This window comes from Heliangelus exortis, chromosome 6, assembly GCF_036169615.1.
Source record: "Heliangelus exortis chromosome 6, bHelExo1.hap1, whole genome shotgun sequence".
NCBI classification, from domain to species: domain Eukaryota; kingdom Metazoa; phylum Chordata; class Aves; order Apodiformes; family Trochilidae; genus Heliangelus; species Heliangelus exortis.
The window spans coordinates 32,080,625-32,107,661 of NC_092427.1; the positions used below are offsets into that span (position 1 = coordinate 32,080,625).

The 27,037-nt window shown below is 57.4% G+C and overlaps 1 protein-coding gene across 17 annotated transcripts in view; it reads left to right on the forward strand.

The window, feature by feature from the left end:
- TNS1 (tensin 1) overlaps positions 1-27,037 on the forward strand; it is a 69,120-nt gene that overhangs the window by 34,624 nt on the left and 7,459 nt on the right. For 7 of the 17 annotated variants that reach the window (XM_071747733.1, XM_071747732.1, XM_071747736.1 and 4 more), the window contains 10 exons: positions 7,928-9,625; positions 11,939-12,019; positions 15,878-16,056; positions 16,335-16,473; positions 18,841-18,933; positions 19,818-19,853; positions 22,868-23,042; positions 23,702-24,570; positions 25,854-25,940; positions 26,565-26,696. In XM_071747733.1, coding sequence (XP_071603834.1) covers positions 7,928-9,625; positions 11,939-12,019; positions 15,878-16,056; positions 16,335-16,473; positions 18,841-18,933; positions 19,818-19,853; positions 22,868-23,042; positions 23,702-24,570; positions 25,854-25,940; positions 26,565-26,696 — 3,489 coding nt within the window. Of the gene's footprint in view, positions 1-2,755; positions 2,835-7,927; positions 9,626-11,938; positions 12,020-15,877; positions 16,057-16,334; positions 16,474-18,840; positions 18,934-19,817; positions 19,854-22,867; positions 23,043-23,701; positions 24,571-25,853; positions 25,941-26,564; positions 26,697-27,037 lie in introns of all 17 variants that reach the window. The other 10 variants (XM_071747747.1, XM_071747737.1, XM_071747735.1 and 7 more) reach the window with 10 other exon arrangements.

Consider the following 27,037-nt stretch of genomic DNA (forward strand, 5'->3'; position numbering starts at 1 on the left):
GCCACTCTGGGGCTGTAGCTGGGGCTGCTGCAGGGACCTGGCACTGGCATCTGCCTTGGCACAGGGTGGTAAACGGGCAACTTGTGACACATGGGCTCAACTATGTGGTGGGGAGTTGGGGGCTGTGGGTTCAGCCTGAAGGGCTGTCCCCACCAGAAGCTCAGACTGTGGCTCTGCCCCTGCCCCGAGGTGCAGGACTGGCTGGCAGCCCCTTCCTGCCTGCAGACCCCTGAGAACCTTGGTGCACCTGTGTTTCCCCTCTCCCATGGAGCAAAGCCCCAGCACTCCCAGCCCCTCGCAGGGCTGCAGAGGTACCCCAGGGCTCCTCCCTGTCCCCTCCCAGGGGTCTGGGCTACTGTTAGGGGTGTGGAAGTCTCTCCATGTGCCAGCTGGGAGGGTGGTGATGAGGAACAAGGGCACCTTTGCAGTCAGTTTTGGGATGAGCTGGCACTGCCAGAGAATGAAGCTGGAGGCAGGAGTCTGCCCTCCAACTCGTGTCAGCACAAGCAGCTGCAGGCAGCCCATCTATGGGGGTCTCCCTGTGACCGCCCCATGGAGCACCTTGAGCAGCAGCGGGAAGAGCCAGAGTTGGGCTCAGGGTTCTCCCATCTTCCTCCTTTTCTGTCAGCACTTTCCCTCTTCTCCAGGGGGTGGGGACCCTGGTGCCCGACTGAGCGAGGGGGGTCCCTGTTTATGGTTGTTCTCGCCTTATTTGGTCAGGGAATTGCACGCCACATTTTTGGCACCACCAGGCGCGAACGAGCGGCGGCTGGGGGCGGGGGGGTGGTAGAGTGGGGGGTGTGAGGCTGGCACGGGGACCTGAGCCGGGGTGGGATCAGCCGCCACTCCTTGTCCCTGACACTGCCTGTCCCCGCGGCTCGGCGGAGGCTCCCCGCAGACTGACACCACAGCCCGGGCTAACAGGATCGGGATCGCCGGCCAACCGGTGGGTCCACCCCCGCACCGCGTCTCTGCCAGCCACAGCCGCCCTCGGTGAGGGTGGATGTCCTTTCTCCGGTGGCTTTGGGTCCGCGTGGGGCACCCGTCTGGGCCTGGGGGGTGGCTGACAGGGTGGGGGTGACCCTGTGGGATCCTGAAGGCAGAGGGGCAGGGTGGATGGCTGGGGATCCACCAGGAGGTTGTCTGGGTATGGTGCCTGTCCTGGTGTTACCCTCACCTTCCCCGTGCTTATCTGTGGGGCTGTGGGGAGGGGAAAGCTGAGTCACAGCAGAGTCATTGGCAGACCAAGTTCTCCCAGGGCAGGGGGCATGAGAGTGGGGTCTGAACTCCTCCATTTTGCCCCTTGGCCGGGAAGGAGTGCAGCTGGGTGTGGGAGGCAGGGTCTACTCATTGAACCACTCCATGACACAGGCTGGCCCCATCGGTGAGCTCACCCTCCCGCCTTACCCAGGCAGTATCCTTGCTGTCCATGGTGTATGGGCTGCCCCATGGTCCTTGGTGACAGTGGGGTGTGCTAGGATACCCCTGTGGACCCATCCTACTGCCTGTCATCCATCTTCAGATGACATGGGGGAAGCGAGCAGTGTCCCCAAATGGCTCATGGGTTTGCCAGTTTCCTTCCTCATCCTCTAAGGGGCTTTGTGGTCAGTGCTGGTTGTGTGATGGGTTCCCACTGTGGTCCCCATAGTCATCAGTTGGCTGAGAGTGTTTGTAGGCTGAAGGGTGGTAATGGTGTGCTTCTTTCCATGGCTGTTTTTGGGGTTCAGATGTCCCCTATCCTGGGCGGATGAAGGATGGTTTGCCAGCACCATGGTGGCTCTTAGGGGGACAAGCTGACTTCAGGGAGGCAGGTGGAGACATGCAGATCTGTGCCACTTATTGTTTTGCAGCTGTTTGGAGAATTGCTAAAGAGAAAATCCAGGGGTACCTCAGAAGCAGGTGGGCAAAGCTGGGTGGGGAAAATATATGGCCTAGTTCGCCTGTGCTGAGGAAACCAGTGCTGATGGAGAATGAGGTGCTGGGGCTACATGGAGCTGGTGGAGGGATTGTCCTCAGGGTCTGCATGTATGACCAAGATTGGGGGGACACTGGGCTCTGCCACCCTGGGGTGATGGGATACAGTACAGAAGAGCTGAGTATGTGTCCCCTCTATCAGTTGTTCCTTGGACCGGACCCACCAGCTCATTTCTTGGCACCCAGCATCCAGCCTTCCTGTCTGTCTCCTATCCCCATACCTTCCACATCCCTGGCCCTGCCCACCCGCTATTTTTACCTGGTCCTGGCCAAGTCCAACATCTGCAGGAGACCTGTTAAATTCCCATCTGAGTCATGCTTCTGGTGTGGGGCTCGCCTGCAGCTCAGTCCCATCCAGCAGGGCAGAACTGGCCAGGGTGGGGAGCAGGATAAGCATCCCACCTCTCCCAGGATGCGTGGCAAAGGCTGGGTAGTCCCAGAGCCTCTCATAATGAGCTGGATGCCCAACCTGCACCCTTCTGTGGGGCAGCTAGATGTGTTTGCTGTCATCCATTGGTCCCCTCAGGAGTGTGGGCAACTCGTGGGGCACAGCTTCCCTAGCGGGCTCAAATTCTGCCCCACATATCAGGGACTGAGGCTGCCCAGGAGGCTGAGTCGGGATGTGTAGAGGAGGGAGCCAAACAGGCCAGGTCAGAGCTGTTAAAGCCATCGGCGGAGCTGCTGGCGGGCTGCTGTGCTCCCCCCGTGGCTGGATGCATCCCCTGGCCAGGCTGTGCGGGGAGGGGAGCAAGATCTGAGCTGCTCTTCTTGCCTCTGCCAGCTGACTAAAGCTGAAGGAATCCACTTCCCCCTCCCCATCACGCCCCTCTCTGCCGGCTCTCTGCTCTGGCCTCCACAAGGTAAGGGCTCAGTGGGGTGGGTGTTTTGGGGGGGCAGTGAGGAGCTGGCTGGGACGGATGGGGATCTGTGGGGAGCGTCTCCCCTTTGCTTCTGGTTATTCCCCATGGGAGGAATGCTGGAGCATCCGCAGGCTTGGCTAGACATCTCGGCTGGAGCGTGGCTGCTCCCAGGGCAGGGTCTGTCCTCTGACCTGGTATTTGGGGATGTCATGTGGGGGGGTGATGGGGTTTGGCCCCGCTGGGACTGGAAATCAGGCAGGGGTGGAACTCAGGGAGAGAGGGACGAGCTCAGCCCCTTCTCTTCCTCCTTTAAACCATCCTTTAAGTCCAAACATGCCAGATTTTGTGTCTGGGGCTGGGGCTGTCCCCAGGCAGTTGGGCTGGACCAGGGAGCCGTTGACCTGCTCTCCTGCAAGCTGCTTGCAGCTGTACAGCCAGGGCAAAAAATAAGAGGCAGAGAGGCAAGCAAACGTCAGTGGTTTTGGGAGGATGCTGACTTGGGATGTGCCGCTATTTCGGAGCAAGCAGGGCTGTGAGTCAGGGGGCTGGCTGGAAACACTGCTCTCATCCCCTGCCATCATCTGCGGGAGTGTGGGAAATGCATGATTTTGGGGATTAGGGTGGGGGTAGCCTTATGTTTTGCTGAGTATGTTGGATCAGTTGCGGAGCGGAGGCTTGACCGGGGGTTCAAGCAGGGGTCCAAACATGGAGGGGGCTCGCTATCACCTGAACTAATGAATTGTCAGCACCATCCCAGTGTGAATATAGAATGGGATGGAGCAGCGTGGTCACAGAGGGCTCTGGGATGGACAGGATTCATGCTGTGCCTCCTTGCCACTAGACAGGGCAGCAGCACGTGTCATCCTCAAACCAGTGCTGGTGGTTTGGTGCTGGCAGGACAGAGAAAGGGTGTTGTGAAAACAGGTCAGTTCTGGCAGAGAAAGTGGTTAGTGGCTTGGCTGTGGCAGGTTTCCATTTCTCTTTGACTTCATATTTATTTAAAAACGGAGAAGCTCAAGTCTCCAGCAAAATGTTTGAGTTTGCAGCCTCAGCTGGGTTGCAGCATCACTTGTGGCCTGAAAAGACATTTCCACTCCAAACGTGTCACTGTATTTTGGGGACAGGTGTGACGCTGGGCAGGGATGGGGGTCTCAAACTAGAGGGTGTCATCCAGCAGGGTGATGCTCCCAAATGTGGGGAGGACAGCAGACTGTCCAGCTGTCTGTCCGTCGTGCCTAGGAAACAGTTAACACGTCGCAGCCCTGCCTATGAAGGAAGTAGTTAATATTCATAGCTAGGAGCTGTCTGTCCGGCTGTCCTCCCTCCGGAGACTCCCACCCTTCCCGCACCGCACCTCGCTGGGGTTAACCAGGGCTGGAGCTTAGGTTTGGGCGGCCCCCAGCTGCCTTCCCCTCCCGCTGTCCTGGTCCCTGTGTGGTCCGGGGTGGAGGGGAGCACAACCGCACCTCCTCCTTTCCAACCCACCTCCTGCCTCCGCCGCCTTCCTCTCCTCCATCCTCCCCTCCGGCGCTCCATCTTCTGGGGGTGCCCCGTATCCGAGCTCTTCTGGCACCCTGCTGCTGTCAGGGTGCCCCTCTCGCTGGCCCCTCAGGACACAGCGCTGGGGAGGGAGTAGCTCCCTTGGCGAAAAGGAAAGCAAAGCCGAAGGGACAAACGCCAACTTAAGCCAGCCCCGGGCTGTCGGCTCCTGTCCTGGACGGACACACGGAGCCGGCTGCAGACACAGTTCGAGCTGCCACTGCGCCAGGTCCCCCTGGAAGGCTCTGGTGCTGGAAGGAGCAAAGGAAAGGGATTTTGCGACCCGCTCCTTCTCATCACCTGGGATCTTTTCCTCCCCATCCCGTTTGGTAAGTCCTGACTTTGCTTTTCTTTGAGCCGGATGGGATGGGGGGAAGGGCTGGGAAGTGGGTAGGAAATTCATGGCTGTAGTGACCCATGGCTCAGGGGATGGGGTTACTTGTTGCCATCATACAGGATGACACCAGAGATGGGGGGCTGAGCTCTTCCCCATGGGACTCAGTGTGTATCCTTCATTCTGTGAAGGGTTGTGGGACACCAAGATCATCCTTGCTGGCTCCAGAGATATTTCAGGGCTAGGGCTCTTCAGGCTGGCAGGGAGCAGAGGCAGTGGGTGTGATGGTGCTGGGGGCAGGATTAAGGCAGACGTGGTCCTGCTGCCTTATCCTCTACACTGGTGCAGAGGCCCAGGATTTGTGCTGGTGCATGATGCTGAATGGTACATCCCAGTGGGCCTGAGGTGGGTGGCTGGGACTTGGGGATGCAAGCTGACCCCTCATACCACTGTCACGCGTGCCTGGACCAGTTTTTCTCCTAGGCTGAGTTGCAGGGTGCTGGGGTGGCAAAGGGAAGGGCATTGCCCCACTGAAGCAGTGAGCCTGACAGCAGGGGTAGGACCAGGCTGAACTCTGTGCTTCCCCCGGCCACCTCAGTACAACTGGAACAAACAGCTGGAGCAAAGCTGCATCTGGGGCTGAGCCCTGAGCAAACCCAGCCCACGCTGGGATGGCACAGCCTGCCAGGCTGGAGCTGCTCTCACCTTCAGGGACCAAATCTGACCTTGCTGGGATCTGCACATGCTTTGCAAATGGGGACCTGGGACTCTGCTGCTTTGGGGATGGCTGCTTCAGCAAAGGCAGCCTGTCCCTCTTTCCCCAAATTATCTTCGGGGGATTTTATTCAACTTAGGTGACAAGTGATGGATAGCTATGTGAGCAAAAGCATGTCCCAGAGGGATGGGTCTGGAAATTATGGGGAGTAGCAGGATTTGTGGTGATGAGAACAAGTTGGGCAGTCAAGTATGGAGCAGAGCACCTGTGGGATGAGGCCTTTGCTGATGATGGAGGTATCGCAGCCCCTTCCTTGATTGCTGTCCTGGTACTGCTTTTGGGGTGGAGGCCACCAGAACTCCCGTGTCCCTGCCTGTCCAGTGGATCAAGGGGAGGTGGGATGGGGTGCTCCAGGCTTTCTGACTGTTGTGAAATGCATCATACCCCATCCTTACCCTGCTTTCGAGATGTTTCTCCCAGCCGTGGGACACTGCCCAGCCCACAGTCTAATTAAAGCCTTCCCTAGCTATTTTTTCACTTGGAGCCACGTGCTTTCATTTATATTTATTTATTCCCTTTTCCTTTCTATTCCCCTGCCCTATTTATCCCAGCCCCCACCCTGGCTCTTGCTGTCTTTGCTGGGACTGGCCAGTACCCATTGCTGCCTTCAGACAGGAGGGTTGGGCAACTGCCCGGATCCAGGCAATGTCTCGCCCTCTCTGGCGTTGACGCTGCCCCTGGACATACTGCTTTTTCCTTTCCCTTTCCATGGGAAGGGATTCCCTCCCTCTCTCCCCCTTTGCCCCCGAATGTGAGTGTTGCTGAGTCAAAACGCTGTCAGTTCCTGGCTACACCGTCTGGATTGAAGGAACTCTGAGACTCCAGGAGAAGTCGTGGACCTCATCCTCAGCCCTTCTTGCACTGTATGCCCAGAGAGGACCTTACTGCAAGGTCCTGTGGCTGCTTCAAAACATGGGGGGAATCTGGGGCTCAGTCACCTCCTTGGCATACTGCCGGTGGGGATTCAAGAGTGGAAAGTCGGCGAGGAGAGAGCCCTGACCTGGTAGGACGCATGCTGGGTGTTACTGCCTCCCTTCACTTTATGGCAAGGAGGGTCATCGGCGTGGGAGCTGCAGGGGAGTGGGCGCAGCGGCATGGGACTGGTTAAGTTGTCCTGAGGTTGGGGTTGGCTTTCGGAAGTGTTTTGCTCACAGATAGGAACGCTCTGATTTCACACTATCGCGCTAGGGCCGTCTTCCGTGCCTGAGTCAGCCGTCTGGCCCCTCGCCAGGGAAGAGTCATTTTTTCCTCCAAAAGAAAGTGTTTAATGCTGCTCGCGGGCCCTTCCAGGAAACCTCGTCGGGGAGCTGGAAAAACAAGAGTCTGCAGCCCAGACGGTGCTGCGAACGCTCTGGTGGTGGGGAGACACGGCTTCGGGGCTGTCCCCATTGCTATCTTGGTGACTGGAGTCCCTCTGTGCTCCCAAAATCTAGCTGACCCATTTGTAAAAGTTTAAAAGGATGTAGCTGATTGTAGTATTGGGGCTGCTGGGGGTGGTGGGAGCTGGGAGGCTTGGAGCTGGGGTGCAAGGTTGCTGGTGGTGATGCAGCCATGCTCTGGTTTCCCCTTCGGCCTCCTGGGGCTGGCTGCTTGCACCAGCCTCAATTTGTGGGTTCAAGGCACTCAGTGTCTTCCTGGGGAGGAGATGCTGCATGTTTGGGGTTAGGCAGAGGCACTGCCTGTGTGGGAGCTTTGGGGCAGTGTCTGTCAGTGAGGAAAGTGCAGGGCAGATCCACCTGGGCTGAGAGAGGAAAGGGGAAGGAAAGAAAGAAAGGGTGGGAGTCTGTTGGTAGCCAGGGAAGAAAATGTCAAGGATGGGCGGTGGGCTGGATCTGTGCATCATCTGGGAGGAGAGTGGGCAGGAAGGGGGAAGGTGGGACTGTGCTTCAGCTGTCCTTCACCCGTGGGCTGAGAACATCCATCCAGCTGGAAACATGCAGAGTTACAAGGCCAGATCCTGACCGCCTCCGCCCGTCCTCTTATGGCCTGTGGTGCATCTCCCCCACCCTCCCTGTTTGCCTCCCCAGTGCCACCCCTTTGGGTCTGACTGAGCCCTGCTGAGTGGTGATGAAATGCCTGCTGACTGTGCGTGGGCAGCCCTGACCCTCACCAGCTGTTAAGGGGAATTGCCAGTAATGATGCCTGGATCTGGGAGGGGGGGTTTTCGATGGATCCCAGCGGAGCAGTCAATGCTTGCGGGGCAGGGCAGGACAGCATGTGGAACGGGGGGCCATGAGGGCATGGGGCTAGGGCGGGTCTGGCTCCGGTGTCTCTGCACGGTGGTGCCCATGGGATTGTGGAGGGTGCCGAGGAGACGGCGATGCTGGTCTTTAAACATTCCGGCGGCTCGGAAGAGATCGAAACCACCGGCTAATGGGACCCATTAGCTCCGTGCAGAGAGCCAGCAATTGATCTGGGGTCTCGTGTTCGTTTCTCCCCCTGCAGAGGTTGGGCATACGCAAGGGCCCCTGGACGGGAGCCTCTACGCTAAAGTGAAGAAGAAAGACTCCCTCCACGGCAGCACTGGTGCTGTCAACGCTGCCCGCCTCCCCCTCTCAGCAGCGCCCAACCACGTCGAGCACACGCTCTCGGTGAGCAGCGACTCGGGCAACTCTACTGCCTCCACCAAGACTGACCGGACCGATGAGCCGGGGGTGCCTGGGGCACCCAGTGGCCAGGCGGTGCTGAGCCCTGAGGAGAAGCGGGAGCTGGATCGTCTCCTCGTCGGCTTCGGCTTGGAGAGTGCGCCCCCCATGCACAACCACGTGCCCGGCCCTGTGCCGGCGCGCCTGCCTGCCATGCCAGGCCGCCATGTGGTGCCAGCTCAGGTGCATGTCAATGGGAACGCTGCTGCGTTGGTGGCTGAGCGGGAGACGGATATCTTGGATGACGAGCTGCCCAACCAGGATGGGCACAGTGTGGGCAGCCTAGGCACGCTCTCCTCCTTGGATGGCACCACCACTGCCAGCGAGGCTGGCTACCAGGAGGCCCCCCAGGTGGGCAGCCTCTCCTCCCTGCCCAATGGCCCCTCGAGCTGCAACGGGGCTGAGAAGCTGCTGAAGGATGGGCTGTACGATGGCGAGTTGCTCTCCAATGGCAGCTACCCCTACAACAACCAGAATGCCCTGATGGGCCACCATCTCCGTGACCCACTGCCTGCCTTGCGGCCTTCAGCATCCGCTCAGGACCAGCTGGCTGGCTACCCACAGCGCCCACCAGGATCCCACGCCCTGGGCTGGCTCCAGCCTCAGCCACTGCCTGGCTCCCAGCCCTACCTGTATGGCTATGATCCCCCTGGTGCCTACCGCTCCCGGTCCTTCCCAGCGGTGGACACAGCCAAGTATGACCCGACTGCAGCACTGCCCCAGGCCCCAGCTCGCAGCACCAGCAGCCGGGAGGCCGTGCAGAGGGGCTTGAATTCCTGGCAGCAGCAAGGAGGCAGCCGGCCACCTTCCCGGCTTCAGGAGGGTGGCATGGAGAGCCAGAGCCCCAGTGTCTCCAGCTGCAGCCCGCAGCCCAGCCCACTGCAGACGGTGCCCCCACACAGCCACAGCATGCCCGAATTTCCCCGGGCACCCTCCCGACGTGAGATTGAGCAGTCCATCGAAGCGCTCGATGTCCTCATGCTGGATCTCGCACCTGCTGTCCACAAATCTCAGAGCGTGCCTGCCACCTCTCGCCAGGACAAGCCAGCGGGATCCATGCTCTCCTCCATCTCGGCCCAGCCCATCGCTGGTCTCTATGCCCGGCCAACTCCACAAGTGGTCCAGCCAAGGTCCTTTGGCACTTCCATAAGCCCCGTGGTCCCCGAGCCCCGGGGCAAAGGCTATTCTCCTGGGGAGTTGAACTATGGGGTGCATGAGTACCGGGAAACCTATTCGCCTTACAGCTACCAGCCAGCACCAGTGCCGGAGCCGAGGAGCTACAGCCATGCCCCGGCTGGAGCGCCAATGGGCAGCCTCCCACTCAGCACCTCCTACAGCCCAGTGGGGTCTCAGCAGCTCCTCACGTCCTCCCCGCCTTCCCCCACCATCCTGCCACAAACCCAGATGCCCCCCAAGGGACCGGACAGCTATGAAGACCTATCGAGGTCCACGGAAGAGCCCTTGAATCTGGAGGGCCTGGTGGCCCAGAGGGTGGCAGGTAGGACGCTTTGATTCCTTGGGGGGAAGGGGGTGACTGCATGTCCTGAGAAGCTGGAGCCTATGGGGGTGGTGCATGGTGGAGCCAGGAATGGGAGATGCAGCGTCTCCTCATCTGTGCTGGACCCAGGGCCTGCCATAGGGGCATGCCAGGCAGGGCAGCAGCTTGTGCCCCTCTCCTTCACTGAAACCTTGCAGCTCGCCGTCTGAAGCAGTGTCTCCCAGAGGTCTGCCCATCTTGCTGCTGGTCTGTCCCCTGTGGCAGGGCCCCAGGGGTCCTGGGGAGATTTCTCCCTTTCAGGGAGAATATGGCCAAGTTTGGGAAGATGTTTTCAGCTCTGGCTGAGGGTATTCTGCCTGGACTCCACCTTGGACATGATGCTTTCCTTGCCTGGACTGTAATCTGATGTAAGGTCCCACTTGTATTTAGTATAGATGGGTTTCTCCCTGATTTCAGTCCCTGCTTCCTCACCAGCATGTTGGACTTGGTGCTCAGGCCTCCTCCCTGGTGCTTGGACATCTTATTGGGGCAGCTAGGTACAGGCTGGCAGCAGCCTTTCTACCTTGGTGGCCCAGCCAGCTTGGCTCTGAGTAGCTTGAAGCTTGGCCTTGGGCTGGTGGTCAGAGGAAGGCATTTCCCAGCCCTGCCAAAGGGGTTTGGTGTGATGCTTGGCTGGGAGCAGCACTGAGCATTGGTGCTGTGGCTGCATGAAGGCATTTTCTCTGTGCCTCAGGAGGGAAACCGAGGGGAGATCACATCCTCTGACTCCCTGCTCTCATGTTGGCTCTGGCTTGGGGTTCCAGAGGGTCCCAGCCCCTGGGGAAAGAGGTGCCATGGCCCTGTGGGAGCTTGGTGCTCTCCCTCCCCACTGCTTCAGCTGTGGTTGTTGAATTGTGGACTGACATTTGGGAAGGGTTTGGGGCTGTGGCCAGGCTGGGGGCCAGCTCATGATGCTTGGGCTTGGCAGCTCTGTTCCTCCCAGCTCTTCTCTCAGTCCAGAAACTCGCTCGGCATTAGCAGGAGAGAGAAAAGGCTTGGCTGGAAAAATCCAACAGCACCAACCTCCCAGGCACAGGGGCTGAGTCACTGTGGCACCGGAGTGAGGGACAAATGGGGTGGTAGCAGTGGGGAGGGGATGGGTGGGTGGCAGAGGTATTGGGGCAGTTTTCATCCCTCCAAACTTGGTGGTCCAGGCCAGATCCACAGAGGGACCCAGGGCTTGTGCAAAGGGTTGAAACAAACCCAAGGACACATGGATTCCCAAACCACTCTGTGTATCTGGACCAAATACTGTAAGGAAGAGATACTGCCCAGCTATGGAGGGAAAAAATGAGGTGGAAAAGAGGAAAGCCCTCAGGAGAGGAGTAACAGTTGTTGCAGTTGGCAGGAAATGGATGTTTGATGGTGTCAAACAAAAAATCTATCTGCCTTAACCCTGCTGTCAGGTCCTCAATACTGGGCTGGGGTCACTCATCCCTCTGAAGCCATTGGGCTTCCGGGGGAGGAGAGGCAGCCCTGGGACCATCCCCAGCCTGTGGCCACCTGTCCCCACTGGAGCCTGGCCGTCTGTGCCGAGGCAAGGACAGCATGGGCAAGCGCCTGACCTCTGGCAGGAACGAGGTGTCCCAAAGCCAGTATGGGAGGGGATGGCCGATGGGGACGCTGGGACATGGGTGAGTTTGTTTACATTCCCTACTGCTATAAATTGCCTGTGTGTCCCAGCACAGCCATGAGGAGCATCTCACACCTCCTCCATGCCCAGTGGGAAAGCGCTCCTGTTCCTGCTTCCCACTGGTGATGGAAGGGAAGAGGTGGGACAGAGATGCACTGGCATGCCTCCCCAGAGAGAGGAGCTGGTCCTGCCACCCTTCACATTCCCCTCATCTCCTAGCAAGGTATCTGAGGTCATCCTTTCTTGTCCCAGCCCTGTACATCCCATGATGGAGGGAACCTGAACAATGCCATCCCCAAGGGGATGGTAATGGAGCTTTTGCGGTCTTGCACTAGGGCACATGTGGCTGCAAGCCATCACTGATTACCCATGTAGGTTTAAGTGGTTCCTGGAGCCAGGCAATTTGGATGATGGGGAAGCAGTTGCAAAGCAGGGTCTGAGCTCCCTTGGACCTCAGGTGACCCCAGGCTCATCTGTTGGAGCCCAACTAATATTTTCTCTTGTTTTTTCTCTCTCTGTCTCTTTCCCTTATGTATCTTGTGACATTTGTCCTGTCTACCCTTTTTGCTCCCTATGGGGGACCATGTCTGTCCCTGTCACCTCCCACCCTTCTTGCACCCCCTGTCCTGGTATGCTGGCAGAGTACAACGCCAAGCTCAGGGAACTCAACAAGAGCATCAAAGTCCCCCGTCCTCCTCTGAACCAGCAACGGTCCTTCTCTGGTTTGTTCATTCCACCTCCCTCCTTCCTTGTCCCCCAGCCTTCCCCATCTCTTTCCCTCTCCATTCTTCCTTCTCATCCTTCCTTTCTTCATTTTCCCTTCCTCTCTCTCCTCCCTCCTTCCCCCTTATCCCTCCTTCTTCTCCTATCCCTCCTTCCTCTCCTATCCCTGCATGCTGAGTGGTCTGTGTGTTGCATGGATGTGGGATGAAGAGGGGCTCAGGAGGCCCTCCCCATGCAGGTTTGATCTCCTTTGTCATCAGGGTGGTGCTCAGGTCCTCCTCGACCTCCTCTGTTGATGGGGAAGACACCAGCCCTGGTTACAGACTCCCCTGCCCAGGCTTGGTTTTGCATCTCATCCAAGCCTGGCATTGCTCTCTGGTGAGGTTTTATTGCTGGACCAGATCTGGACCCTTGCTCCAGCCCCTCTGAGTTTGCTTTGGCCATGGTTCACCCCTTGGGGAGGCAAAGGCTGGGTTGCAACTCCACAGACCCCAAGGGGACACTTTCTGGCCTGGCAGGGTCTCACCTGCCTCAATACAGGTGTTTCCCCAATGGGTCTGCAGGCAGGGAGTGGGGGGAAAAAAGACCCCTGGCTGTGCTCATTTTGGGGTGAAACATGGGTGGGGCCACCTTGATGAGGTGCTCCAGTGGGAGAGGAGCAGTAAATGTATCTGTACTCAGTGGGACAGAGCAAGTTCATATCTGGTGGAGAGCAGTATAGAGCAATGTCTGCTGCTGTTCCTTGTGCAGGGAGGGAGCAAGTGTGCCTCTTTCTTTACCTGGATATCGTGTGTCCTTGTCTGGCTTTACTGCTGGGTGCTGCATCCTGAGAGGGCCACTGATGCTGCTTTACCCTCTCATATCTACCAGGGGGGCATCACCCAGCTCTTGCCTGCCAGGAGCTTAAGCATCTCATGCCCTGAAAGCAGCTACCTCCTGATCTGGCCCAGAAACATGGCTTCCCAGACACAAAACCACTTGGATTGAAATCCTCCTTGATTCCTTCTCCCCCGGGTGTTGTGCTTCTGACCTTCCCCAGCCCTCGAGCTGTATATAGTCCAAGGGCAGGACTTTGTTGAGAGAGGGTTTCTGCCAGGTTAGGAAGGTAAATGAGCAGCAGAAGGGGTGTCAGTGCCAGAGGTGATGGGGGGCAAGGGTGGGAAGTGAGGTGCAGGCTGTTCTCCCTTTCAGTTGTGATGGGGAACCCCAATTTCTGTAGCTGGGCAGGGCATCCTTGGGGAACTGGTGGCAGGGCCATGTCAGCCATGTCTAAGGGAGGCTGTACCTCTGCCGAGGGGGCACAGTGAACAGGGGAAAGGAGAGTTTGTTTTTCAAGTGTAGTTTCCAGCCCATAAATCACCCAGGGGGTCGAGGGAGCTGTGTTCAGAGGCTGGGTTTCCTCCAGGCTTTGCTCCGGGCTGCCTGTTAAGTTTCCCACTGCCAGCTCCCAAACAATGAGTCCCTTTTTTCCCCTCTCCTTCCTCCTCTCCCTGTGGCCCCGGCTGCTTTCCACGTCTGGGGAGTGTACCAGCCAAAGCTTGGTGAGCTCCTGGGTGTCCCGATGGGCTGGATCCAGCACCCTGCAGCTGGGTGACACCCAGCGTGTGATGGAGTGGGGGTCCCATGCTGCAGATGTGCACTGACACCTGGGCTCCAGCGAGCTGCAGACTGTCCTTCCCAAACGAAAACTGCAAATCAAGGCAGGCGTACGTGACTCGAGGAGCCTGGTCTTTGCCTCTTTCTGCAGTGTTCAGTCAATTCAGCTTACTTTGGGGTGGGCCAAGGGAATGCTTGTGGTGATGGATGGTCTCGCAGCCTGCAGGACACCCTGCTAAAGCAGAGGGGAGGAAAAAACCACAGAGGTTTCTTTATTTCCCCCCTGCCCTTCCGCCATTTTGTTCCTCCTTATTCTTGCAGTTTAGGGCTCCATTCCCTTAAAGTGGGGAGCAGGGAAAAAGATACAGGGCAACCCTATAAAATGCTGCCCCGTGGCCACAGCTTCCCAGAAACCCTCTCCGTCCCCCTGTCCCCACCATGGGCCTTTTTAATGGCCGTCCCCCGCGGCAGTGAGCACCTGCAGAAGGGATCGGGGAGTTGTGTTTCAAAGCTGTTCTTAGTGGAATTTTCCAGGCCGCCTCCGCCGCTGGAGCCAGCCCCGTTGGCTCGCGTCCCCAGCCTCGCAGCGCGGCCGCCTCTCCACCCCCCCCGGCTCTCAGAGCCGTGATTTTATTGTTGTTGCCGTTCACTGGGCTGATTATTTAGAAATGCACCCAGGCCATTTCCCTCCCTCTCTCCCAGCCCTGTCCCGGGGGCTGAGCTCTGGTGTGGGGTGCCCGAGCGGTGCAGAGGGGAGGTCAGCGGGCTCGAGGCGTTGGTCCCATGCAGAGCCCCAGGGAGCGAGGGGAAGCAGCTGATGGCTGGTTTTCCTCCACCAGCCCGTGGGAAAGGAGTTGGTGTTTGAAAAGTGCATTTCCTGGAGAGTGATGCTGGCCTTTTTCTCTTTTCCTTTTTTCTTTATTTCCACGCCTCCCTCCACCCCCCCCTCCATCCTTCCCTCCCATGTGCTGGGCCAGGGCAAGCATGAGGGCTCCTGGGCTCTGTGGGAAAGGTGGAGGGGATGGACCTGTCACCTGTGCTGGTGGGGCTGAGACTGGGGGTCACCCTGCTGCCATGAGGGTCCCAGGGAGAAGCAGGAGTCCTGCGGGGCTCTGAGCTGCGTCCATGATGCTCTAAGCGGTTCTTCTGCACCAAACCCAGCACCATCAGCCCTGAGCCATAATTAACCTCCTCATCAGGCTGGATCGGGTGGAGTTTGGGCTCCACTGGGTGCTTCATGGAGGGACTGCACCCCTCATCCCAGTGGCATAGCCTCCCCTGCCCTGCCCTGGCTTTGCTCCTATTCCTGGGCTTTCTCCTAGCCTGTGAGGATTACCAGTGGGATCCACCTAGAGCCCGACAGCCTGGAGAAACCCATTCATCTTCAGTGACTTGCTCCCTTCTTTCCCCAGGGTCTTACAGCTCCTTGGAATTGCCCCAGGCTGTGGGCACCAGTGGCTTGTGGTGCTGGAGTCTAGGAAGGAAGTTTGGGGAGGAGACAGAGGGGAGATGCTGAGCTCTGCTTTTAGGAAGGCTTTGTGCTGGGGGTAGGAAATGAGCAGTGGTTTGTTGGAGTTCCCTGCAACATCTTTCTGTTGGGAGTCCTTCCTCCAGACCCAGTGCTCCTTCTACTTGGGGACTCACAAAAATGTTTTTTTCTCACTGCTGTGGTTGAAGCTGCATGGCCATGTCAGAGCACGGATGTTCCTGAACATGGCCACTTCAGTGCTGGCCCCTTCCAAGGATGCTGTCAGGAGGTCCCAGTCCTTGCCAGCTTCAAAGGGTGGGGGGCAGGCAGTGTCCCATTCTGGCTGTTGGGGCTTGGCATCCTATGAGCTTTCTGGTCTGCTCATAGGATGTTCATGCCTCTTGCACCCACTGCTAGGGGATGCTGTCCCTGAGCCTAGAACTTTAGGTGCTTGAGACAATCATAGAATAATTTGTTAAGGTTGGAATATGTCTCTAAGATGATCAGATCCAGGAGAGCTCATGCAGCAAGCCAGCCACTATCCACAACCCTGCCTTGCATCTTTTTACTATTTATTACTGTGAGCTGTATCTGCTCCAGCTCAAAACTGACCATAGTGGTCTGGGGGTTAGATGCAGGTGAGTGCTGAAGCATCCATCTCTGCTGGGCAGAACCCCTTCTGAGGCACATAGTCCTAGGGAGACCTCTCAGATCAGCCCCTGGGTGTCTCTTGCTGTTCCCCATCTTAGCTGGTGCCTCCTTACCCATTTCCCACTCTGTGCTTGCACTACAGGAGTACAGTCCCGGGAGAAGCCCCTGGAGGAGAGTGCTGTCCCTGTGCACAAGCAGACCCCCAGTGACAACCATTATGAGAAGACCTCGCCAGAGCCCAGCTCGCCCCGGAGCCCCACTGTCCTCTCACCTGAGGTTGTCAGCACCATCGCAGCCAACCCTGGAGGAAGGCCCAAAGAGGTGTGTTGGGCCTCAAAGGAGTGCTGGAGTGGCTGGTGGGCTGCAACCACCTCCAGGGAGGGAGGGGACTTCGAGAAGGTTATGGAACTTTCAAAATCTGCAGCATCCTCCTGGAGGGTTGGGGGTCAACGATGCTTTTTGGTGGTGGTGGTGATGGTTTTAGCAGGGAAGAAGTGAAAACCTTCCCTTTGCCCTCTCTTCTCGCTTCTTGGGATGTGCTGGAGGTGTGTATGCCCAATGTAGGTGTGGGACTGACCCTTTCTCCTGCTCTCTCCCAGCCTCACCTCCACAGCTACAAGGAAGCCTTCGAAGAGATGGAGGGTGCCTCCCCCACCAGCCCACCCTCCAGCGGCGGTGAGATTTCTCCCCCCACCCCAGCTTTCCCCGTCTCTCCACAAACCCCTTACTCCAACTCCTGTAAGTGTTGCGACTCCGGGAGGTGGAGGGGCTCGTTGGGTGGCTCTTGGAAAACCAGAAATTTGCCAAGGGTCAGCTCCAGGCTCCAGACACTTAACCACCATGTTAATCACTCTTCCTCTTCATTCTTCTCTCTCCTCTGCATCCCAACACTCCATTCTACCATCAGCATCCCATGCTCAGCACCCCCCTGTTGCCTTTTTCCCCCTCTTTATGCAGTGGGGCATTTCTTTGATGGGATTCCGAGGCAGGATAAGGAGAGAGGCACGGTCCAAAATACAGCATCCTTTCATCCTGTCCCAGTCTTGTATCTCCCCCTGTTTTCTACTGGCATGGCAAAGAGGGCAGCGAGGCTGTGATAGCAGGCAAGCTAGGGGGAAGGCAAGGAGCACTTCAGACCAGGAAGAGCACCAGGAAGACCCTTGGAAGTCTGCCATTTCTTGCTTGCTGTTTCCAGGCCAGGAAGGGGATCAGGCTGGGAGCTCCCAGCCCTTTGCATGCAGGCTGTCTCTTCTTCACTGGCACAGCATGTCTTCTTTCTGACTAAATCCAACTGCGCAGTCATGGTGGTTTTGTGTGGACTGGGTTTGTGTGACCACCTTGAGCAATGAACCCCGATGAGCAGCCTTATGTTGGCACAGCACAACTCGGGCTGGACCAGTGCCATGGAGCAGCCAGTCAGCTGGGAAACCGATCAAAAGGACAACAGCCTCTACTCCCTCAGATCACTTTTGTAGGCTGAATGCTGAGGGATGCTCTAGTGTTGGGGCTGGTTGGGCTTGGCACAGCCCCCTCTGATGCCATGTCTTGGTCAAGCTGGGGCCACTTACCCTCTGTAGCTCAGCCTGTAGGGCTGGAGGCTGCTAACTCCTAAGCTGTTGCTGTTCCTCCCCTGCAATCCACTGGCTTTTGAGCCCTCCCTTGTGGGATGCAGTGGCTGGGTTGTGGGAGCATCCCTGGGGCATTTGGCAGCTTGGAAATGGCCCTGTTGTTCCAGGGACCAGAGAACTTGGCCCCGTGGCAGCAGCTCCTTGGCAGTAGGACAGTGCCTCGATTCTGGGGGATGAGTCACTTGCAGAGGTGACAGGAACAGGCTGGGGACGTGGCTCAGAGGCAGTGCTTCTTATCCAAAGCCAGCTGGGGAGGCCTGGGAAGTTTGAAGCTGCAGCTTTCAGGCTTTGCCTAAGTGCCCCCCGAGGGGAATGCAGGAGAGATTCCTCTTCATGGGGAGACTGCGGGCCCAGGGGAATTTCTAGCCCTGGGAGGACCCCAAGGTTTGTCAGACAACAGAGATGTGAGCTAGCATCGCAGTTTGTGGCAGACCAGATTGGGAAAAATGAACGCCCACCAGGGAAGACCCTGCCCTCTCGGTTTCCCAGGGACTCAGCTGCTCCAGCCACAGGCTGCCAGGGCACCTGACCTCAGGATGAGGGTCTGGCTTTCCTCTGGACCACTCACCACCCACCACCTCCCGGCCTCGCCATAGGTCCCGTGTCACCAGTTGGGGATGCTCATGCTGATGAAGGACCTCTGGTCCCTCATCCTGGAGATGTGGAAGAGGGAGACCTCTGGGAGATGCAGCATCAGGGAGGTGCAGCATCAGAGAGATGGTTCAAACATGGGGCAGGAGTGGAGAGCAGGTGCAGCATGGCCTGGGGAGGTTCACCCTGCCCTGTGAAGCCCTACCCTGTGAAACCCTGCCACCCTGCACTGCTGGTGCATCCATACCATAGCCATATATACATATGCAGCTCCTCCTGGTATGTATGTATGGGCACAGGGGTGCAGACCCCATGTGTGCTTTGCTGACCCTCAGGGAACATGTTCTGTGTGAACATACTCACCCATCTGTTGAGCTGGTCTGGAGGGTGGGGGTGGGTTTAGGCAGTCCCACTGCCCCTTCTGTGGGTGCGATGAGCTACTCTGGGGCAGCCTGGTGGGGAGGTGGGGATCTGCAGAGGTGGGATTAAGCTTTGACAGGTCTCGGATGGGGGCGGATGCACAGGGGCAATGAAAGAGGCTTCATGCCTATGGTGAGACCATTTCCTTGTAGAGGTGCTGTTGGGATGTGGGGTTTAGCCTTGCCCTAGTGAGATTTGCCCCCTTTCTCTATCCTACCAGTCCTGCCATGGGACAGACTGCTGTTTCCCAGGCACCTCCTGTCCTGTGTGCATTCCTAAATTGAGAGGTTGCCCTTCTTTGGGGTGCTGCTTCACACAAGGGCTCTTCCTAGCAGCCTCTGATTGCAGCTGGTGGTGGTGATGGTTTATGGGGGCTTTGGGCCCCTGGGCAGCAACAGCTTCAGCCTTCTGAAGCTTCCCCTCCCACTCCTCTTGATTAACACTCTTCTGTTCCCTGTGCCAACAGTGCGTTCTCCCCCTGGCCTGGCCAAGACTCCACTCTCAGCACTGGGGCTGAAACCCCACAATCCGGCTGAGATCCTTCTGCATCCAGTGGGAGGTGAGACTGGGCATGGGGGTTGCCGGTTCTTTTAGGGGGGAGGTGTCCATGAGGGTAGTCCTGGAAGGCTCCCCTGGCTGGAGAAGGCTCTTCTGCCTCCCTTTTGGGGCCAGGTAGCCCTGGGGACCTTGTCACCTCCCCTGGGGATTCTGGGACTGTGTGAGGGTGGCAGATGTGTGCTGGGGGGCTCAGCCCAGCAGGGGCTCTGATGGTGGAGGCTGGAAATCCCTGGGGTCTTGCCTCCTCCCTAGCCCCTTACTCCTCCCTCCCTTTCCCCCTCCCCTTTACCTCTTCTCCCTAGCACAGCTGGAAAATGTTTGTTCTCCAGGAGCCAAGCCTGTCAGCCAGAACAGTATCCAGAGCTCTCTCCATCCTGGAGAGAGGTCTCTGGGTGAAAAGGCCTCACTGTCCTGGGGAACATGTACCAGAGCAGTCTGCCAAGCCAGACCTTGCTGCTCCCTAGCATTCAACACCCCTTCCTGGGTCGTTTCAGGGCTGAGTGTAACCTCCTCAAAACCCAGCTGTGCCTGGGGGGTTCAGCTTGGCTGACCCCACCCAACAAGACCCTTCTTGCTCTGCCCCTAAGGGTGAGCTGATGCTTTTTTACTGGAGCAGCCCTTTATGGTGTCTCCCCTCTGTTCCCTCCTCCCCACCTGAAACCACCTCCTTGGGGTTTGAACATCATATCTGGGATGCTCAGGTGGGCCCTGGGAGTGGCCCAGTTTGGGGTCCAGTGTCAGGGATGTGTGAGACTCCTTTGTGTGCTTTGGGCCTCTGTCTGGGTAAGACAAAGCTGCTTAACTCGGATTTCTCTTTCTTTCTGTCTTGCACCTCCCTTCCTCCTCTCCCTGCTCCTATTGCTCCCCTGTCCCTCCGTCTTTCAGAGCTAGAAGGGGAGGCAGGTGGTGCCTCTGAAGAAGGTAAGAAAACCTTTTCTTTCTCTGTCTCTCTCTTCCCTGCATATCCCCGCTGCTGAGACCCTCGCTCAGAGCAGTCTCTGGCTGTCTGCGTCAGCAGCTTTCCCTTGCCCTGGTCCCCAGGGATGTAGGAGCCTGAGTCTTGCTGGTGCTGCTCCTTTTGAGGAAGGGAACATTGTGCCTTGTATTGTGGCAGGGTTCCCCTATGTGCAAATTGGATCTGAAGTCTGTCACGTTGGGTGGCAATCATCCATGGGAGCTGAGAGCTCTTTGTTGGTACATGGCATCCTTACTGGTGGCATGGCAGGGATGCTGGCACACTGCAGATGAGTCTGATGGGGGGCTGGGAGCAGAAGCTCTGATTTTGAGCTCCTGCCCTCTCCTTCTGGCTTCACCACTGCTGTTTGGAGCAAAAATAAACCAAAGTGCAGCACAAAAGGTCACCAAGCACAGAGGCCACCACCACATCCTACACCAGCCAGCTGGTTGCCTAAATTCCCCTGCACCTCTGCCATCCCTGGGCTGTGCCTCTCCTAGGATGCTGAGAACTCAGCTGAGCTTGGAGGTGGCTTTGCTGATTTTGGGGACACTTTTTACAAGGGGACTGGCACATCTTCCAAGGGGATGGAAGCTTTGGGAGGAGCTGTAGTTCCCCAGAGTCCTGCCTGCTATCTAACAGTTGTTTGGTGGTTTTGCTTTCTTCTTTAATGAAACTATGGGCCCCCAGGACTGGGATGGGGAACTATGTGATCAGGATGTGTTTTAGGGAGAGATTGTCTCTTTTTAGTGAGTTTGTGACACTTTTCTGTGGCCCCAGGAGCCATCAGCATTTCTGCCCTGGAGTTCCTCAAAACCTGAATGTTGTGTAATGCTGGAAAAAGTTTTTACTTGACAAAGATGTTCTGCTTCCAGAGCTGATTTTTCAGCTGTGCCTGAAGTCTGGTGAGCCTGTGCTGCCTGGGCTGAGTGGCCACTGCCAGCCTCTTGCCCTGCTTTTGTTCTTCTTCCTCTTGGATAATATTGGATCATTATTTGAGGTTTAAATCTGCAGTCCTGAGCAGGGATGGCTGTTCTGGCTTAATCAAAGTTTGATTTAACACCCTCTGCACCCTCTGAGGAAGCTTTAAAACAGTTGCAGTGCTGGGGTTTCCGTCTGCAGCACAGTCCTGCTCAGATTCGGAATTCTCAAACAACTGCCCACCCCTTGGTGACTCAGGGCCTTTCTATTCTCCCACTGTCTTCCTGTCTCTGGAGCCTCTTCCAGCTTTTCCAAGAGCACACTAGGAGGCAAGATCTGATTTTTTCAACCTAAAAAACCCTGTCTGAAACTTTCCATTTATTATTTTTTCTTTCTGTTGTCTTTTTCCCATGTTGAACCAAGTGACTCAAACATGTGCCCAGGGTCACACAGCTCGCTGTGGCACACTTTGCTAGCACGTGAACTCCCTGGTGGGCTGTCCCCCCTCCCTGAACTCCTGGCTCCTGCCTTGTTTCAGCCCCCACCTTTGCAGGAGGGGCTGGCATTTTTGCAGCCGTTTGGTCTTAACCTCTGGCAGGCTGACTCATATGTACTGTCTGGCTAATTTTAGTCTGGAGTGGGGAGCTGGGGGAGAAAAGTGAGTAGCTGTGAAATTAATTTAATTACCTAAGCGGGGGATGAGTTTTTTGCAGCTGCCCTGGGCGTCCCCCTGGGCAGTGCATTGTCCCTGTCACTCAGATCCATGTGTCCTGCCTTGGATGCTGGTACCCTGCCTGTGTTGAGGTCCTTGGTCAGGCTTTGGCTCAGAACTTTACTGGGGTGGCTGAGGAAGGCTGGGGCAGGGATGGACGGCTTCTCCCCTGTCTGCAGGTGGACAGGGCACAGAGGCACTGGTGAGAAAGGAGGGTACCCGAGACAGTCTTTTTCCTTGCAACACCCTGATCAGGCACCGAATGTGGGGTTGTGCGTTGGTGCTGCTGACTGTGAGTGGGACTGCTTGCCGGTGGGCTGAGCTGGAGCCCAGCTGTTATGACTAATAATAATAATGTTTGTCATGCTAATTACTACTGCAGAGCTGCCTCAGGCATGGCCGGCCTGGAGCCGTGGACCTGCAAGGTTGCTGGGCCCTTAGCATTTGACACCACTGTGTCTCGCTTAGGATGCTGTTCCCCAGCAGAGAGGCAGTCGGCAGGGACGTGCCAGCCGAGGTGTTACACGGCTGCAGAGGCACGGGGGGGACAGGTCTGAAGCTGCAGCCCTTTCATCTGGCACGGCTTGTGCCATGGTGCTGGGAGCTGTGTGGACTGCCACAGGGATAGGCACCAGCCAGAATGGAGCAGGAGGCAGAGGAAAAAGTGAGGAGGGAGGGCTGGGTCTGGTGGCTGCTGTGGCTGGTGACAATCAGCCCAGCCCACTGCTCCTGGCACGGGACAGCTCGGCTGCTCCACAGGAAAATTGCTTTTCTTGGTCATGCTCATGGGCTCCGGTTTCAAGCTGGGCTGGGAGCGAGAGTGTTGGATACTGCAGTGGAAACAGTTGGATGTGCTCTCTGTTCTGCTGCTGAAGACAGCTGGCAGAGGTGGGCTGTGTGGGGCAGGGACCGATGGACATCGTCATCTACCCTGCATGAGTCAGCGCAGGCTGGGCAGAGTCACTGCCTCTATTTTTGGGGCTGAGGATGAGCAGGGAGCACGACGTGTGCTGTGTGGCATCTTGGGTGGGGAGGGACACTGACTCAGAGCAGGGTGGAGGGGCTGTGGCCCTGGCTTGGGAAGGGAGCGTGGTCCCACATGCTCTGGTTCCCTTGGAGAAAGGGGTGGGCACAGCCCCCTCCCTGTGCCCTGGCTGGGATCTTCAGCATTCATTGCATCAACCTGAACACCCACATGAGCCAGAAGGGTTTTTGCACAGTCACTGGGGAGAGAAGGATGGGGGGAAATGTGCAGCTGGCTCCTTCACTGGCTGAAACAAGGATACTGGGAGGGCCACAGCCCCCTTCCCCATAGGCTCATCCATTTCCCCTTCTCTTTTGCTGCAGAGCCCAGGAGCTACGTCGAGTCAGTGGCCCGCACGGCCACAACAGGCAGGGGAGGGACTCTGCCTGCCACCCAGCCTGAGGGACGAGAGGTGCCTGCCAGGAATGGCACCTTTGCCAACTCTTTCACTGCTCCCAGCCCCATCTCCACCAGCAGTCCCATTCACAGTGTTGACGGGTAAGGCAGTGGGTGTAGGTCCCTGCCCCTGCCCTGGTTGGGCCGGGGCTGAACCTTGACTGGTGTGCACAGGCTTGGCCTCAGTTTAAAATTACCTTTGCAAGGGCCCCCATATTCCCATGCAGAGTTTGGGGGTCCTGGCTAATCATGCAGCTCACTGCCCTCAGTGTACAAAGCTGGGTCACTGGTGGTCACTGGTCCTGGGCAGCATCTCACTGGGAACCTGGCCTCTGGGGGTGGAGGAAGGGGTCTGTGCTAACCTCTAGCCCTGGGTTGGGCTGAGTGTTGGTGTGCTGTGGTGTGATGGAGCCATTGTCCCTGTCCTCTCCCCACCCTGCCCATGGCGCGTCCTGCAACAGCTTGCCTGGCAAGGCTGGCAGGGAGGAATGAACTGGGCATTTTGCTGGAGGAGGAGCTGGAAAAAGTCTCCATCTCCCAGAAAGTCATATTTTGAGAGGGAACTGGAATGAATTGGGCAACTAAAGCTGCCTCCAGTTACTTTCATGCAGCTGGCAGGACCCATCCCACCATTGCTTCTGAGCAATTGAGCAGCTGGCTGGTGCCATGTCTCATTTTCCCTGAGCACCAGTTGCAGGAGGGTGCCAGCTAACAGCAGGAATGAAGGATGGACCTGAATCCTCCTTCTCTTCTCTCCTCAGGGCCTCTCTCCACAGCTACCCATCAGAGGGCAGCTCCCACAGCACGGTTACACCTCCCCACACCTCGTCAGAGCCTGTCTATCGGTCACCTGTTGGCTCACAGATGCCCTCTGCTCACAGCAGCTACCAAAACTCATCTCCATCATCCTTTGCAATGGTCCAGGGTGGGGTCCCGAGCTCAATATATACAAGCCCCGACTATCCTGATGGCCGAGCCTGCCTCCAGCCAGACCCCCAAGCTCGGCCTCAGCCACAGGTCAATATGGTGGGAGTCCAAGTCCTGCCAGGGAGCCCTCGCACCCTGCACCGGACAGTGGCTACCAACACACCCCCCAGCCCCGGCTTTGGGCGCAGAGCTGTCAACCCCAGCGTGAGCGGTGCTCCCGGAAGCCCTGGGCTGGCCCGGCATGCTGTGGTGACCCATGGCAACCTGGTGGTCCCACCAGGGAGTCCCAGCCTGGCCAGACATCAAGCCGTGGTGGCTGTCCCCCCAGGAAGCCCCCTGTACGGCTACCCCAGCCCGGAGGAGAGACACCAGACGCTGTCTCGTCAGAGCAGCTCCTCTGGCTACCAACCTCCCTCCACGCCGTCCTTCCCTGTCTCTCCGGCATACTACCCTGGCACCAGCACGCCGCACTCCTCCTCCCCGGACTCAGCTGCCTACCAGCAGGGCAGCCCCACGCCGCAGCCCGCGCTGCCTGAGAAGCGGCGGATATCGGCCGGGGACCGCTCCAACAGCCTGCCCAACTATGCCACCATCAACGGCAAGGCGTCCTCGCCCCTCTCCAGCGGCATGTCCAGCCCTAGTGGTGGGAGCACCGTCACCTTCTCCCACACTCTGCCGGACTTCTCCAAGTTCTCCATGCCAGGTAAGAGATGCGCTCAGAGGTCCTCACGTCTCCCTGCCCTGCCCAGGGCTCTCCCTTCCTTCTCCTTGCTGGCCAGCGGGGAAGAGGTTTGCATCTGTGTCCTGATTTATCCCTCCTGTCCATCCGCAATCCAGCGGCACTGCCGGGGCTTGGGCCATTTCCTGCACTTTCTGGTGATTCCAAACAGGAAACGCGACCCAGCATCACTGGGATAAACAGCATCCAGAGTTGTGTACAGGGAGATCAAAGCACCCGGAGGCAGCTTGTCTCTGCCGTGGGGATGCGCTGACCTCCCAGCCCTGTTCCTGGCCTCTTCCTTTCAAATGGCCTGCTGTGCCCTGGGTGCTGCCACGCCTGGAACCGCTTTCCATGTCTCTTGTTACGGGACACCTCGGTGACGTCAAGATTGGACCGATAGGATGAAGGGAATAAAGCTGTGGGGCAGTGGTGGCTCCGACTGCCAGGCCGGTTTCAGTGCTGAGCAGGCAGCCCTTTGTGGGCACATTGGCGCCTACCCTGGCCCCATGACACTCTGTGGCTGGGGGCATCTCCCAGTGGGGAAGTGCGAGCAATAAAACCCCATAACAGCAAGTGGGCTGGGGAGGGAGCGAGCCCCTCGCCTCTCTGAAGGTGACCAGATTGCAGAGGGCTGATAACATGTCTCCAGCAGAGATGCTATCTGGCCCGCAGGGTTGTTTGCTCAGTTGTTTTTGGAAAGCAGGTGGTTGGAAACTTTTCCTGAGCAAAGTGATGGCTTCATGGCTGGAGAACTGGCTCCCACTGGGGCTGTATCACTGACGGGTGCCAAACAAGGCAAGGTTGGGCTGGGGCCTGCATTTCTGAGGGCAGGTTGACCTGTCCAGTTCCTCTTCATGGAGCAACCAAATTGTGAACATTAGAGAGCACTGAAAGTCTCAGGGCATCTCCCCACCACCTCCTGGGCTATCTCTTTTCTCCAACAGTTTCCATATCACCTGGCCCTTTTAAATTATGAATTTCCATTCTGTCTCTGCCCATGTGGCAAGGAGGCTCATCCCATACATAGTACTCCAAGGGCTCTTGTCTCTGGGTTTAGCTTTAGATGCCTAAGAGCCCCATAAGTTTCAGGTGATGATTATCATCCTACCTGGGTATTGAGAACTGGATTGAGGTTAGGCAGTGTGTTGGGGCTGAGAAGAGGTGAAAGTGTTAATGCTTTAGCTGGATTTACTAAAAACTCTTGTAGAGTTTTAGATGCAGCTTCTTCTAACTTTTTTTGTATTCTTCTCTTTCCTTCCTTGCAGACATCAGCCCTGAGACTCGTGCCAATGTCAAGTTTGTGCAGGACACTTCCAAATACTGGTACAAACCGGACATCTCCAGGGAGCAAGGTGGGTATATGGCATGGGGCAAAGCTCCTGGTCAAGTGAGCTAACGATGGGAGTATAGGGGGTTCTGGGATCACAGAGATTAGCAAGGATTTTCCTTAGGGGCTGGATTAGGAGTGAAGGTGGATTGCACATGCTCAAACTAGGGCAGAGAGAGGCTAAAGCCTAGTTCAGCTGCAGGCCTGCATGTTGTGGGCTCCCTTGATGGAGGAGCACTGGTCCCCACAGTGTGCAGTGGATCTATGGAGTACTCAGGGGAGTCTTGTGGACTTGGCTAAAATAAGAGGGTAAAACAAGGAGGGGTTGAGGTGCCTTCAGGGCCAAGGTCCTAGCATTTGGCCCCTGGTCTCTGCCTGCTCTCCAGTGTTTGGCTCCTCATAGCTGGGCTGGGAATGGATGCTCTGAGATAGCCATACAAGGGCAGAAGAGGTGGAGAGGAAGATGAGCCTCTGCCTGGCTTCAGACCCACTTGAGCCCTCTCATCCAGACATGCATGGGGGACAGTACTGTCATGGTGCCTGGCTGTGAGGCCACAGAGCTGGGACACCCCATCCCACACCTGGAGGTTTTGGAAGTCTGCTTGACTTCCACTGTGCCAGCTCTGAGGTCTGCTGTTCTCTCCTACAGCCATCGCACTGCTGAAGGACAGGGAGCCAGGAGCTTTCATCATCCGAGACAGCCACTCCTTCCGGGGAGCCTACGGCCTCGCCATGAAAGTCGCTTCTCCGCCTCCCACGGTCATGCAGCAGAACAAGAAAGGTATTGTGTGCCCTTCTCCATCCCACGCTGAGATACTTTGCATCTTTCATCCAGGGCAAGCAGGCAGCTGGGTCTGCTGAACCAGTTGTGCTCTTGGGTATGTGCTGATGTGGCAGGATCTCTCCTTCCCAGGGCACTGGACACCACTGGCACTGAGTGCTGAACTGCAGAAGGCTCAGGGGCATCTGCTTCTTGGGCATTGGCATAGCAAAACAGGCACAGCCTTCCCAGCCCACCAGCACCACAGGAGAGCCCGGCTCAGGGCTTTGCAAGGGCCCCTTTGCAGAGGGTGTGCAAAGTGTCAGGGACCCCTCTCTCAAGCTGGGGCACTGGTTTCCACT